This window comes from Trachemys scripta, chromosome 3 (assembly GCF_013100865.1).
Source record: "Trachemys scripta elegans isolate TJP31775 chromosome 3, CAS_Tse_1.0, whole genome shotgun sequence".
Taxonomy (NCBI): Eukaryota; Metazoa; Chordata; order Testudines; family Emydidae; genus Trachemys; species Trachemys scripta.
The window spans coordinates 140611352-140626274 of record NC_048300.1 but is presented as its reverse complement, the minus strand read 5'-3'; the positions used below and the strand labels follow the sequence as shown (position 1 = coordinate 140626274).

General features: G+C 42.1%; 1 protein-coding gene across 1 annotated transcript in view; it reads right to left on the bottom strand.

Moving 5' to 3' along the window:
• The window catches only part of ME1 (malic enzyme 1), a 312509-nt gene that overhangs the window by 245010 nt on the left and 52576 nt on the right, over window positions 1-14923 (bottom strand). The window contains exon 2 of the mRNA XM_034766123.1: window positions 5253-5386. Coding sequence (XP_034622014.1) covers window positions 5253-5386 — 134 coding nt within the window. The remainder of the gene's footprint in view (window positions 1-5252; window positions 5387-14923) is intronic.

Sequence of the window (14923 nt, the reverse complement as noted above, 5' to 3'; positions counted from 1 at the left end):
TTAAGTTTTTACATTTTATGTCTATGTATATTGTGTAGATAGTAGAGTTTTAATCATAAATTGTAAACCTAGGTCTTTTCATGTGTTTATGGTTGCTTTACATGATAATATTTCACCTGTCCTGTTTATGTAACACTTTAAAAATCAGCAAAAGGGTTATATAAATAAAGTTTATTATGAGACAAAAGGCAAAAAACTATTATGTACATAGTTTAGTCCTATTCAGTGTCTACTCGGCGCTTCTTGGCTTGTCTCTTGTATTCATTAAATGGAGCGTCTCTTGTCACTGTCCAGCAATAGTCTGCAAGCATTGATGTGCTCCATTTGCCCTGATAGCGTTTCTCCATTGTTGCAATGTCCTGGTGAAATCGCTCGCCGTGCTCGTTGCTCACTGCTCCGCAGTTTGTTGAAAAAAAATCTAGATGAGTGCAAAAAATGTATCTTTAGTGACATGTTGCAACCAAGGCTTTTGTATGCCTTGAGGAGGTTTTCCACCAACAACCTGTAGTTGTCTGCCTTGTTGTTTCCGAGAAAATTTATTGCCACTAACTGGAAGGCTTTCCATGCCGTCTTTTCCTTGCCACGCAGTGCATGCTCAAATGCATCATCTCAAAGAAGTTCACGAATCTGAGGACCAACAAAGACCCCTTCCTTTATCTTAGCTTCACTTAACCTTGGAAATTTTCCATGGAGGTACTTGAAAGCTTCTTGTGTTTTGTCAATGGCCTTGACAAAGTTCTTCATCAGACCCAGCTTGATGTGTAAGGGTGGTAACAAAATCTTCCTTGATACAACAAGTGGTGGATGCTGAACACTTTTCCTCCCAGGCTCCAATGACTGTCGGAGTGGCCAATCTTTCTTGATGTAGTGAGAATCTCTTACACGACTATCCCATTCGCAAAGAAAACAGCAGTACTTTGTGTATCCAGTCTGCAGACCAAGCAAGAGAGCAACAACCTTCAAATTGGCACAAAGCTGCCACTGATGTTGGTCATAGTTTATGCACCTCAAAAGTTGTTTCATGTTGTCATGCATCATATGGACTGCATGACCAACTGGAATTGATGGCAAAACATTGCCATTATGCAGTAAAACAGCTTTAAGAATCGTCTTCGATGAATCAATGAACAGTCTCCACTCATCTGGATAGTGAACGATGTTGAGGGCTGCCATCACACCATCGATGTTGTTGCAGGCTACAAGATCACCTTCCATGAAGAAGAATGGGACAAGATCCTTTTGACGGTCACGGAACATGGAAACCCTAACATCACCTGCCAGGAGATTCCACTGCTGTAGTCTGGAGCCCAACAGCTCTGCCTTACTGTTGGGTAGTTCCAAATCCCCGACAAGGTCATTCAGTTCACCTTGTGTTATGAGGTGTGGTTCAGAGGAGGAGGAGGATGGGAGAAAATGTGGGTCCTGTGACATTGATGGTTCACGACCAGAAGTTTCATCCTCTTCCTCATCTGACTCAAGTGAGAATGATTCTGGTGCATCAGGAACCGGCAGTCCTTCTCGGTGGGGTACTGGGTGTATAGCTGATGGAATGTTTGGATAATGCACAGTCCACTTGTTCTTCTTTGACGCACCTTTCCCAACTGGAGGCACCATGCAGAAGAAACAATTGCTGGTATGATCTGTTGCCTCTCTCCAAATCACTGGCACTGCAAAAGGCATAGATTTCCTTTTCCTGTTCAACCACTGGCGAAGATTTGTTGCACAAGTGTTGCAGCATAAGTGTGGGGCCCACCTCTTGTTCTGAACTCCAATTTTGCAGCCAAAATAAAGGTGATAAGCTTTCTTAACCATAGTGGTTATACTGCGCTTTTGTGATGCAAAAGTCACTTTACCACAAACGTAGCAGAAGTTATGTGCACTGTTCACACAAGTACGAGGCATCTCTGCTCACTTTGGCTAAACAGAAATGTGTCCCTTTGCAAAATCAAACACTGACAAATAAGAGAGCACAACACTGTATGATTTCTAGAGCTGATATAGGGCAATTTGTTCAGCAGAGTAATGTAAGCTTTGTTATGATTGCATCATCCATGACTTCTAGGAATAACATGATGCAATTCATATCATGTATGACGCAATACCAGCTTCAGATTGCATCATTCATTGTTTTGCCTAAAAAGCAAGTACTGTCCAAACCCAGTCATAGATTTATTCATAGATCCAGTCAAAGATGTATTTTAGTCATTTCTGGTTTAAATTGAGATCCCTTCCCTTTATAACTCACTTATCCTCCGCCATTCCCAAGTCAAGGGTCGTATATACTGACCCAATAGCATATCTTGAAAACTAGAGCCAATCAACAATTTTAAGCATCATTTTCATTCTCAGTGACCCGGAATTAGTAAAGTTTGACTACATTTATTTCCAAAGCATTTTGGCTGTAGAGCAGTGTTATTAATATGCATTTGTGGTTAAGAGGGAGAGGACAGAGGTAAAATTAAATGAGGGTCTGTTAGCTCCTAAAAATGTTTATTAAAATTGAAGGAACTGGTTGTTGCAGGAATAGATTATGCATATTTCAGTTCTTCTCTAAAGCAGTCTCATTTTGTCTCAGAATCTTCTTTTAAAGTGCACTGAATTTTTGTGTAGAGACTAATGCAACAGTCCTTACACAGCTAAATCCTCCAGTGATTTCAGTGGGAATTTCTGATTTAGACCTGCAGGGTTGTGCTCCATATGTCCTTTTAAGATATAGGTATGATTTAGGCTAAAATCCAGATCCAAGAGTGTAGCTGGCCCACACACTGGGGATATGTACAAGATGACAGGAATAACAGAAGTAGCTATGCAGAATACATACAGAGCCCTCTTACCCCTTTCTTTACCAACCCTGCCCCTGTATGGGTGAAGAGGAATGAGGGGAAAAAAAATCCACGTATTGGCCATTCCCCCATGACCATTCAATATCACATTAATTTCTATACCCAGCCACAACAAGCACTCACAAATAACAGGGCAACATGCAATAGTTGCATATCCCCTGTGAATCTCCCCAACATCCAGCCCCTTCCCTGGGCTGGCCAAAGGTGTTTTGTTGCCCAGAGTAGAAAAAATTTTCGGCATTCCCCCTGAATGGCTGACCCAAAGATCATCTGGGACAGAAGCAGGTTGAGTTGGCATCTTCAGAGATTGGTGATCAGGGAAACTGCCCTGATCACCCATTTCCTAAGGTTGGCCTAGCCCAGTCCTTCTGCAAGAGAACCACACCTATTTAGCCTCACAGGGTATGTCTACACACTGCAATTAAATTCTGCAGCTAATCCATGTCAGCTGACTCAGGCTCGTGGGGCTCAGTCTGCAGGGCAGCAGGCCCAAGCCCTACAAGCCTTTATCATCTGACATGGGCCAGCCACCGGTGTTTAATTTGCAGTGCAGACATACCCATAGGAGCCAACAGTGCAGAAGGAGGATGGATTTGTCCCAAAGGGCACATTTTCTTTTTAATTTGTGTCATGATTTTATGATATTTGATACTGTTTAGGTTTTTTTTTTTAAGTGAAAATCCAACGTGGATTCCATTTACTATAGTTAAAGTTATGATTCTGTAACATCGGTCCTGGATTCCATGACTTTCCAAGACTCCGTGACTTCTTCTGGGGTAGGGCTGGAGCAGCTGTCAGCCCCAGGGCCACCAGAATAGCAGCCCCAGAGCTGAAGTAGCAGACAGGGTGAGGTCAGCCCCACTGGGGATGGTGCAGGGCTGGAGCAGCAGCCAGCCTGCAGGCCCACCGGAGCAGCTGGCTGGCGGTTGGCAGGTGGGCCCCCAGAGCAGCATCCAGGGTTGGGTCAGCCCTGCTGGGACTAGAGCAGCAGCAGTGCTGAGGCAGCTACCAGAAGTCAGCCCTCAGCAATGCTCTGACTGTTAGTGACCCTCCCACTGAGTATTTATATTAAAAGTCAGGAACACATTGTGGGCTTCCATTAATTTTTCTTTATTGCCTGTGACCTGCACATGACTTTTAGTAAAAGTACCCATGACAGAATCTTAACCTTAACCATAGTTCTGGATAACAATCCTTCTTTAGACCATTTAGTCAGGAGAATAAAAATGCATCAGGTGCTAGGGACAGTGCAATAAATAACTCCATCTTGGGTGTGTGTTTTTTCTCTCTCTAAAAATGCCACATATAGTATATGGTGACTTTCCAAACACTGATGAGCCAATGTCTTTTTTACATTTTAATTAGAAACCTGAAAGTACAGTAATACAAATTAGACCCCAACCTTGCAACACCTTTCCTGTGAACAGGTTATTGTGTATGTGCAGAGGGTTCCCTCCATGCAATATATTGCAGGACTGGGCTCTTAGAAAATAAATTTTATTTTAACCTGAAAACAGATTGTGACTAAGTTAAAATGTGATCAAACAAAATTTAAATGATTAAAACATTAATACTTTGCACATCCATAACAACTCCTATCTAAAGATCTCAAAATAATTTACCAAACTACTACTGATAGTGAGCTCACGTTTATGTATATAAAATATAAATGGGTTTTATGGTGAAAATTAAAGAGTCACTGATGACACAATCATTTTAAAAACAATTCCATTTTATTAAATATTTTCTATACTTCTCTTCAGTTATATTTTATTATTAGGAACACTGTTCTCAAAACTGAACTTTGATTCAGATAGGTTCATTTGCTCCTGCTGCTTCTTCCCTGTCTTGTTATTGGGGAAATAATTTTGATCTAAGAAAAATCAAATATTACTATTTCAGTTGAGAAAAAAGGCAGGAGTTGAATATTAGTAACTAGTTTTTATAAAAAGCAACAGAGGGTCCTGTGGCACCTTTAAGACTAACAGAAGTATTGGGAGCATAAGCTTTCGTGGGTAAGAACCTCACTTCTTCAGACTTGCACCTGAAGAAGTGAGGTTCTTACCCACGAAAGCTTATGCTCTCAATACTTCTGTTAGTCTTAAAGGTGCCACAGGTCCCTCTGTTGCTTTTTACAGATTCAGACTAACACAGCTATCCCTCTGATAGTTTTTATAAAAACTGCTCTAGCAACATAATGTATGCTGCTTGTTAATGTAATATTTTTCATCCATCTTTAAGCATCAGAAGCTTTCTAAAGTCCTCAGTTACAAAACAGAATAAATATAATATTAGAACATGGTTATTCATCAACATCTGCAACATTTCCCCTGAAATACAATCACAGAGAAGTGAAGGAACTGAACAATGACTTGGGGAAAATGATAAGGTTCTTTAGCAGTACTTTACCTGTCTAGGTCAGATGTTTGTCTTTCAAAATTCACGAGAATCCTTAAAACCTGGACATCTTGACTGAGAAAGCAAGGAGGCAATAGTCCATGAATATTCAACTGTTGTCTCTCTTCCAAAGTAAAAGCCATGCCCTGTGTAAGAAGTGCATGACATTACCGTCAGGATAATTCAACACTGGAAAAAGAGCATGTATTTTTCACTATCAAAATATCCCATTAACTGAAGGGAAACCTCCCCCAAAAAAACAACAAAAACCACAATGCTATCTATCTATAATAGGTATTTTGAAAGCACCATCACTCTATTATCCAGACTTTAACTCAACTCAATGCAAACTTTTGTACTTTTAAAAAATTGGCACAGAGATCATGGCATGACAATATTACAACATCTCCACCTCAGCATCAGTAAGTGACAGTCTTCCAATACTGAAATATTATTCCTAGTAACTCCTCTAAGAAATAACTGAACAACTGAAGAAACAATTGAACTCCTCTAAGAAATAACTGAGCAGCACTCAATTACCTCAAAAGGTAGAGCAATGAACAACCCAAATGCCTCCACACTCTCTTGTTTAACATGTAGACAAAATGAAAATATTCTCAAATCTTCAAATGTAAACAATTATGCTTTCTAATATTTAGAAATCTTTCAAGATCTCTAATGAAAATAATAGCTGAAAATTCACATAAGTAATGCAGTGGCTGCAATACAACACACCTGCTTCTCTATCAATTTATTTACATAGGACCTGACCCAAAGCTCACTGAAGTCAATGGAAAAATATCCATAGTGACGCCAATGGACTTTGGATCAAATCCATAGTTTTTAATCCTACTGAATTCTTATTTATACTAAAAATAAATGAAAAAGTATTTTAAAGGTTCACTGGATTTCTTACGGGCATCCAGAAAAGTAGTTTAAATTAAATGAAATTATTTAATATATTCTATGTAGACTGGATAGGCATGTGGACTATTAAATAAAGATTCCTGTTAGTTTGACCATAATATTCTTTATGTAGCAGGCCTTCAGTACAGTTTGCACTGAAGCATTTCTATTATTTTGACTGTAAGTAAGTTAAAGTTTTGCAATAGCAGCAGATTGTTAAGTAACCGGGAATATCATTAAATATCTTACTTAGTAAGAGAGACACGTGCTTTTCCAATCGATCAAGAATTTCTGCCCAAACAGTACACAATGGAAATTATATACTAGAAGTGATAATACATTAGAGTATGCCTTCTTTCCCTATCTTTTGTTTGTATGATTTGTCTGAAGAACCTGAAAACTATGTAAAATACTGCTAATGTACTTCATGACCTCCTGTGCAAGTCTTTCTAACAAGTATACATGCTTGCAAAACCCCTGTTTTCTTTGTCCAGTTTGGTCAATGTACATAGCAGAGGGGCATTGCTGGCACATGATGGCATATATAACATTGGTGGACGTGCAGGTGAATGAACCGGTGATGTTGTAGCTGATCTGGTTAGGTCCTGTGATGGTGTTGCTGGTGTAGATATGTGGGCAGAGTTGGCATCGAGGTTTGTTGCATGGATTAGTTCCTGAGTTAGAGTTGTTATGGTGCGGTGTGTGGTTGCTGGTGAGAATATGCTTAAGGTTAGCGGGTTGTCTGTGGGCAAGGACTAGCCTGCCTCCCAAGATCTGTGAAAGTGAGGGATTGTTGCCCAGGATGGGTTGTAGATCACTGATGTTCTGTTGGTAGAACTCCACTGGCCATCACCTACAGCCCTCAGCTTAAACCTCTCCAATGTATCATCAGTGATCTACAACCCATCCTGGACAATGATCCCTCGCTTTCACAGGCCTTGGGAGGCAGGCCAGTCCTCGCCCACAGACAACCCGCTAACCAGCAACGCCCCTCTGCTATGTACACTGGCCAAACTGGACAGTCACTACGTAAAAGGATAGACACAAGTCCGATGTCAGGAATGGCAATATACAAAAACCTGTAGGAGAACACTTCAACCTCCCTGGCCACACAATAGCAGATGTAAAGGTAGCCATCTTACAGCAAAAAAAAAACTTCAGGACCAGACTCCAAAGAGAAACTGTTGAGCTTCCGTTCATTTGCAAATTTGAAACCATCAGATCAGGATTAAACAAAGACTGTGAATGGCTATCCAACTACAGAAGCAGTTTCTCCTCCCTTGGTGTTCACACCTCAACTGCTAGAAGAGGGCCTCATCCTCCCTGACTGAACTAACCTTGTTATCTCCAGACTGATTCTTGCCAGCATATTTATACCTGCCTCTGGAAATTTCTATTACATGCGTCTGATGAAGTGGGCATTCACCCACGAAAGCTTATGCTCCAATACATCTGTTAGTCTTAAAGGTGCCACAAGACTCTCTGTTGTTTTTTTACAGATCCAGACTAACACGGCTACCCCTCTGATACTTAGTCAATTAAGGCTCCTTAACCTTGCCAGAGTGGTGTAAAGGAGCCTTATTGTAAATGACAGTAACGGAATCCTCAGCTAGGAAGGTCTATGGGCTTTCTCGCTTTTTTTCCTGTGCCAGAGAAGCACAATGGGGTTAGATTACAGCTCAGGGTGTAAAAAATAAAAATTCAGTTTTTTGCTTGGAGAACCATACTTTTTGTTGGCTCATTTACATGTATGTGGTGCATTAGCTGGCAACATAGTTTTGACAGAATCAAGTAGTCTCAGTTACTGATAAAGCTAATCCATCATAGAATCGTGAGACTGGAAGGGACCTCAAGAGGTCATCTAGTCCAGTCCCCTACACTCATGGCAGGACTAAGTATTATCTAGAATGGGATGGCCAACCTGAGCCTGAGAAGGAGTCAGAATTTACCAATGTACATTGCCAAAGAGCCACAGTAATATGTCAGCAGTCCCCGTCAGCTCCCGCCCCCCGCTCCTAGTGCCTCCCACCCACCGGCAGCCCCACCGATCAGTGCCTCCCCTTCCCTCCCCGCACCTCCTGATCAGCTGTTTTGTGGCACGCAGGAGGCTCGGGGGAGGGGGGGGAGGGCAAGGGGAGGAGTGAGGGCATGGCAGGCTCAGGGGAGGGGGTGAAAGGGGTGGAGGGGGGGCAGGGCCTGGGGCAGAGCAGGGGGTTGAGCAGTGAGCACTCTCTGGCACGTTGGAAAGTTGGCACCTGTAGCTCCAGCCCGAGTCGGTGCCCATACAAGGAGCCGCCTATTAACTTCTGAAGAGCCACGTGTGGCTCTGGAGCCACAGGTTGGCCAACCCTGATCTAGACCACCCCTGACAGATGTTTGTCTAACCTACTCTTAAAAATCTCTAATGATGGAAACCCCACAAACTCCCTAAGCAATTTATTCCAGTGCTTAACCATCCTGACCATTAGGAAATTTTTCCTAATGTCCAGCCTAAACTGCCCTGGCTGCAATTAAGGCCATTGCTTCTTGCCCTATCCTTAGAGGTTAACAAGAACATTTTTTCACCCTCTTCCTTGTAACAACCTTTTATGTACTTGAAAACTCTTAACATGTCCCCTCTCAGTCTTCTCTTCTCCAGACTAAACAAACCCAATTTTTTCAATCTTCCCTCACAGGTCATGTTTTCTAGACCTTTCATCATTTTTGTTGCTCTCCTCTGAACTTTCTCCAATTTGTCCACATCTTTCCTGAAATGTGGTGCCCCAAAATGGACACAATACTCCAGTTGAGGCCTAATCAGTGTGGAGTAGAGCAGAAGAATTACTTCTCATGTCTTGCTTACAACACTCCTGCTAATCATCCCAGAATGAAATTTGCCTTTTTGCAAGTGTTACACTGGTCACTCGTATGTGGCTTGTGATCCACTATGACCCCTAGATCCCTTTCTGCAGTACTTCTTTCTAAGCAGTCATTTCCCATTTTGCATGTTGTGACAGACCCAGACCAGTTGGGTGCAGGAGTCTGGTAGAAGGAAAATATACTAGCCACTGGATGAATAGTTTTCTGTTCCCTGAGTGACAAGAGCAGGGGCTGCCCTAGAGCAATCAGGAACCTGCTAGAACCAACTAAGAGAGGCAAGCTAATTAAGACACCTGGAGCCAATTAAGAATGTACTAAAAGCAATTATGGCAGGCAGGCTAATCAGGACACCTGGTTTAAAAAGGACCTCCCATCAGTTAGTGAGTGGCATGCAAGGAACAAGGAATGAGAAGGCGTGCTGCTGGATGACTGAAGAGTACGAGCGTTATCAGGCTTCAGGAGAAAGGTCCTGCGGTGAGGATAAAGAAGGTGCTGGGGGGAGGCCATGGGGCAGTAGCCCAGGGAGTTTTAGCTGTCACGCAGCTGATACAGGAGATGTTGTAGACAGCTGCTATCCACAGGGCCTGGGCTGGAACCCAGTGTAGAGGGCAGGCCCGAGTTCTCCCCATCCGCCCAACTCCCTATCTGACACAGGAGGAGTTGATCTGGTCTGTAAGACATACCAAAGGGGAAGGTCTAATTTGGAAAGGGATCTGGCCTGTCCCTGACCCACAAGGTGGGACAACAGAGACTGCGGAGATTGTTCTCCATTTCCCCCATGCTGGCCAGTGATGAGGTTAGCTGAGTGAACGGCAGGTTTGAGTCTCTAGCAAAAACGGCCAAACTGAAGGCTGCCATGAATCTCTGAGATAAGCAAATCCACCAGATAGCACAGGACCCACCAAGGCAGAGGAGGAACTTTGTCACAATGTGTACAACTGACTGTTTCTTCCAAGTGGAATACTTTGCATTTGTCCTTCTTGAATTTTATTCTATTTACTTCAGACTATTTCTCCAGTTTGTCCAGATCATATTGAATTTTAATCCTATCCTCCAAAGCACTTGCAACCCCTCCCAGCTTGGTATCGTCCACAAACTTTGTAAGTGTACTCTCTATGCCATTATCTAAATCATTGATGAAGATATTGAACAGAATCAGACCCAGAACTAATCCCTGTGGGACCCCACTCAATATGCGCTTCCAGCTTAATTCTGAACCACTGGTAACTACTCTCTGGGAATGGTTTTCCAACCAGTTATGCACCCACCTTATAATAGTTCCATCTAGGTTGCATTTCCCTAGTTTTTTTTATGAGAAGGTCATGCAAGACAGTATCAAATTCAAAAGCCTTACTAAAGGCAAATAATACCACATCTACTGGTGTCCCCCCCCCAATCCACAAGGCTTGTTACCCTGCCAAAGAAAGATATTAGATTGGTTTCACATGATTTATTCTTGACAAATCCATGTTGATTGTTACTTATCACCTTATCTTCTGGGTGTTTGCAAATTGACTGCTTAATTATTTGCTCCATTATTTTTCCAGGTACTGAGGTTAAGATGTCTGGTCTGTAATTCCCTGGGTTGTCCTTATTTCACTTTTTATGGATGGACACTATATTTGTTCTTTTCCAGTCCTCTGGAATTTCTCTCATCTTCCGTGACTTTTCAAAGGTAATTGCTACTGGCTCAGAAATCTCTTCAGTCAGCTCCTTGAATAGTCTATGACGTATTTCATCAGGGCGTGGTGAATTGAAGACAGCTAATTTGTATAAGTAATTTTTAACTTGTTCTTTCCCTATTTTAGCCTCTGATCCTACCTCATTTGCATGGGCATTCACAATGTTAGATGTCCAATGGCGACTAACCTTTTTGGTGAAAACAAACAAAAAGTCATTTAGCACTTCTGTCATTTCCACATTTTCTGTTATTGTTTTTCCCCACTGATTGAGTAACAGACTTACCCTCTCCTTGGTCTTCCTCTTGCTCTTGCTTCTAATGTATTTGTAGAATATTATCTTCTTACCCTTTATGTCTCTAGCTAGTTTAATCTCATTTTGTGCCTTGGCCTTTCTAATTTTCTCCCTATATATTTGTTTATATTCATCCTTTGTAATTTGACCTAGTTTCCACTTTTTGTAGGACTCTTTTTTGAGTCTCAGATCATTGAAGATCTCCTGGTTAAGCCATGGTGGTCTCTTGCCATACTTCTATCTTTCCTATGCAGAGACTGTTGTGTGGACGATGGCCAAGAGTTATATTGTGACTCTTGGACCTCTTCCACTGGAATCTGAAATGAGTCAGCAATCCATTTTATCAGCTGCTGAAACTGTTTAAAATCCTTGGTATATAGAGGCAGAGAAGATATCAAAGCCTCATCTGGAAAAGATGAGGATATATTAGTTTGTGGTGTCACCTTTTTGTTTGCTCCAGGCTCTTGCTCTTCAAAAGACTCCTTGTGTGGTAGGGGCTGAGGAGGGAGAAATGGAGAAGTAGACTATCTTCCATTATGATCCCTATGGGAACAGCTATGAGCTCTTGAAAACTGCTGACAATAGGCTGCCCATGGGTTCCAATATGGTCACTGGGGGGGATCATGAGGGAGAGAGGGAGGCATCCAATGCTGCTTGTAACAGTGAGGCATGAAATGGTCTTTCCTTTGGGGTTTCCTTCTCAGTTAAGGTGTGAGGAGAGATGCGCCATAGCGATATGTAGGGGATCCCTGCACAAAGATCTGAGAATCTGAAGAGGAGTCCTCAACACAGTCCAGAGGAGGAGCAGACATTGGAGGCAAGGATGATTATTCGCCTTATGCTGATGGTTCTGGAGAACCAGGCTACCAGAGAAAGGTAAAGTTTCAGAGTCCCTGCAGATCTCGGTACCAACAGCCATTCAGTACCCATCAATACACGAGACTCTGACTCAGACACCAAGACTTTGGACAATCTAAACGCCTATGTTACCAGGTAAATCTGTGCTGATACCTAGGAAGTCTATTATTTCAGGAGTAGTTGTCTAGATAATGGTACCAATACCAAACTATATTTATCTCAGAAGTTCTGATGTTGCAGTCTGGATCACCTGTTTAGGTACCAGAGGTGGTATTGAAAAGTCTGTCTATGCTACAGACTTTCTAGAGGCAGAGTGTTTAGAGTCTCTGCTGAAATGATCATGGTACAGCAGATGACTTTAGTACCAAGGTCTGCTTGGTGCTGTGGGTCTTTGAGGAGCTCAAGGTCTCCAACAAGCTCTAATACCAGAGAAGCCTGGAGCCTCAGGAGTACCCTTCCTGTGACACAAGGTCTTTAAATTGGTCATTCCTGATGGTGATTGAGGCTTTTTTGAAGTAAACTCTCTGAGGTGACCCAGAAACTTCTTTTCTTAGGAATTTTACTGGTACCCTCCATTTTCTTATCCCATGAAGACATAGGCAAGTGGAGTACGATGTTTGATGGGGCACTGTGCTCACACAGAGGCCACTGTCCAGAGGGATGTATCTGGGCCTGGACCATGGCTGGTTGGAGAGTGCACTCCACCATGAAAAGCCTAAGTTTAATCACCTGTTTTTTTCCCCAAGATCTGCTTTTAAAAAATTAGCAGAACCTTGAACATTGCTGCAATGTGGGTGTCTACCTGACATTGGGAATATCCGTCGCTGACCAGATAGATTCCTGGCAGGTAAGGCAGCCCTTGAATCCCAGGTATTCTGGCACACCAGACTGATAACGGCCCTGAGAAAACATCTCAGAAAGGGAGTAGGAGGGCATATTAAATGGAAAACCAAAAGTTAACTAAAGAGGTATTATTATAAAATAAATAAGAGAACTAAATAAACTAAACAAATTAGAACTAGGAATAAGAACTCAGGACTAAGCTAGAGCAAAGCTGAGCTTACATGCTAGATACTGTGTCTCAGGCTGTCAAACGGTTGAGAAGAAACTGAGGGCAGTTCACTCACGCAGCTCTGTATAGTCCTCAGTACAGGTCATGAGGATGTCCGGAGTGCAAGCAGGGGCCGAACAGGCACTGCTACCAAAAATCTCCTGTCAAAGGTGAACTAATTTGATATATTTTGTTCACATGTTAATGGTTGTTGGTTTAGATTGCAAAGGCAGAATAATGAGCTGCCACTATTTTTATAGCAAAGTGAAAGTGACTGGAAGATTGCATAATTTTCTTGTGATGAAATCCGAGCTCAGAAATAGCACTTAAGATACTGAACTGAATGTGCACACTGAATTGGAAGAACTTCGACTAAAGAGTCACCAAAAATGTCTGTCTGCAACAATAGGTTTAATGATGATGATAAATTTGAAGTAAGTTAACTCTTGACTTTTAAAAGAAAAATCATTAGAAATGTCATCCATTTCATGAACACAATGGACGTGAAATTCTGCACCACTGAAGTCAATGAGAGTGTGTTTAAACTAACGGTCTGAATTACATGTCTTATAAAATGACAGGTTTCAGAGTAGCAGCCGTGTTAGTCTGTATCCGCAAAAAGAAGAACAGGAGTACTTGTGGCACCTTAGAGACTAACAAATTTATTAGAGCATAAGCTTAGTCTCTAAGGTGCCATAAGTACTCCTGTTCTTCTTTTTATGTCTTATAAAGCAACTGCTCCCATAGTTATAGCCAGTTATCAGTCTCATTTTCACTGTTTTGAAGTTCAATTTCAAGGTGGTTCTTTTAGAACTAAAGAACTAAAGAAGACTAAGATTTTTCTTTAGTATAGAAGAAAATTCAATTCCGAGATAAAATAAAAATGCCAGCAGCACAGGCTGCTGTAGGGCTACATGGAATCAACATTTCTGTGGATGCCCCTTCCTCGCCAGCATTTTGGACTTTATTGGCATGTAATGGCCCCTCTAGTGGAGGAAAGCTTGCAGACTCTTTTTATGGATGCAGCCTCTCCTACTCAACTTTTCACCATCAGGGAACTCCACCAGGTTCTATGTGGGCAAAAGCCAAACAGTCATTCGGTGAAATTAGCTCTATAGCTCACATTTTCTAGATTCACTTTTTAGAAAGAAGATAGTTGTATCATAAGTATATTCGGCCAATGTCCTCACTGCAGTGAGGACCCTTTGACCAGCTTGACAGAGATGGGGCTTATATGGCAGCCTGGTGACAAGGGAGCTGTTGTCCCTTAAGGCCCCTCCCTTCCAAGTAGATTACCTTTTCCCAGTAGGAAGCAGGAAAACAACACAGCTGGACCAGATTGGTGGCTGCCTCCTTCCTCTCTAGTTGACCAGAAGAGAGGTTTAAGAGAGGGGGAGTATTTATACTCAGGAAAGTTGCAGGAAAGCCCTCTTTAACCTGCACTAGGCAAACACCCCCCTCCCACTCACGGAAGGAGTTAAAATACCACATTTCATCATGATCTGCTGTGGTCGTTACACTAGTCGCTTCTTTTCTTGGAGGGACGAGAAGGAATTGTTTGGGTTTTTTGCCTTCCCCACAGCAGGTTGGGGACCTATTAGGGTAGGAAAGGGAGGCTATACTGTAATGTCACAACTCATTATGTAAACTTCTGGTGGATGTCCAGTTCATGTACTCCATTGAGAATAGATACAAAATGGTTGGTAAAGGATTTAAAGGAGACATACTTTAAAGGAGAAGAAAGAGAGGGTTTGGGGCTCCTACGACCAGTCCAGGAGACAGTCAATCCCCTCTCAACCCTCAGATGGGGGAGGGTGGCAGGATAATATGAATGGGAAGGATAATGGAGCCCCCAAGTATATGGAAATAATCATGGAATTACCTGCACTGTACAATTTTATGTCAGGTACTCCCAGATATTTTTTAAAATAAAGCTGCAGCCTAATTAAAGGTCTCCTGTCCTTCCAGCATAAACAGACAAAAGGCTAGTAATAGAGGGAAGAATCCAGCTTTGATTAAAAGATTATAAATTCAG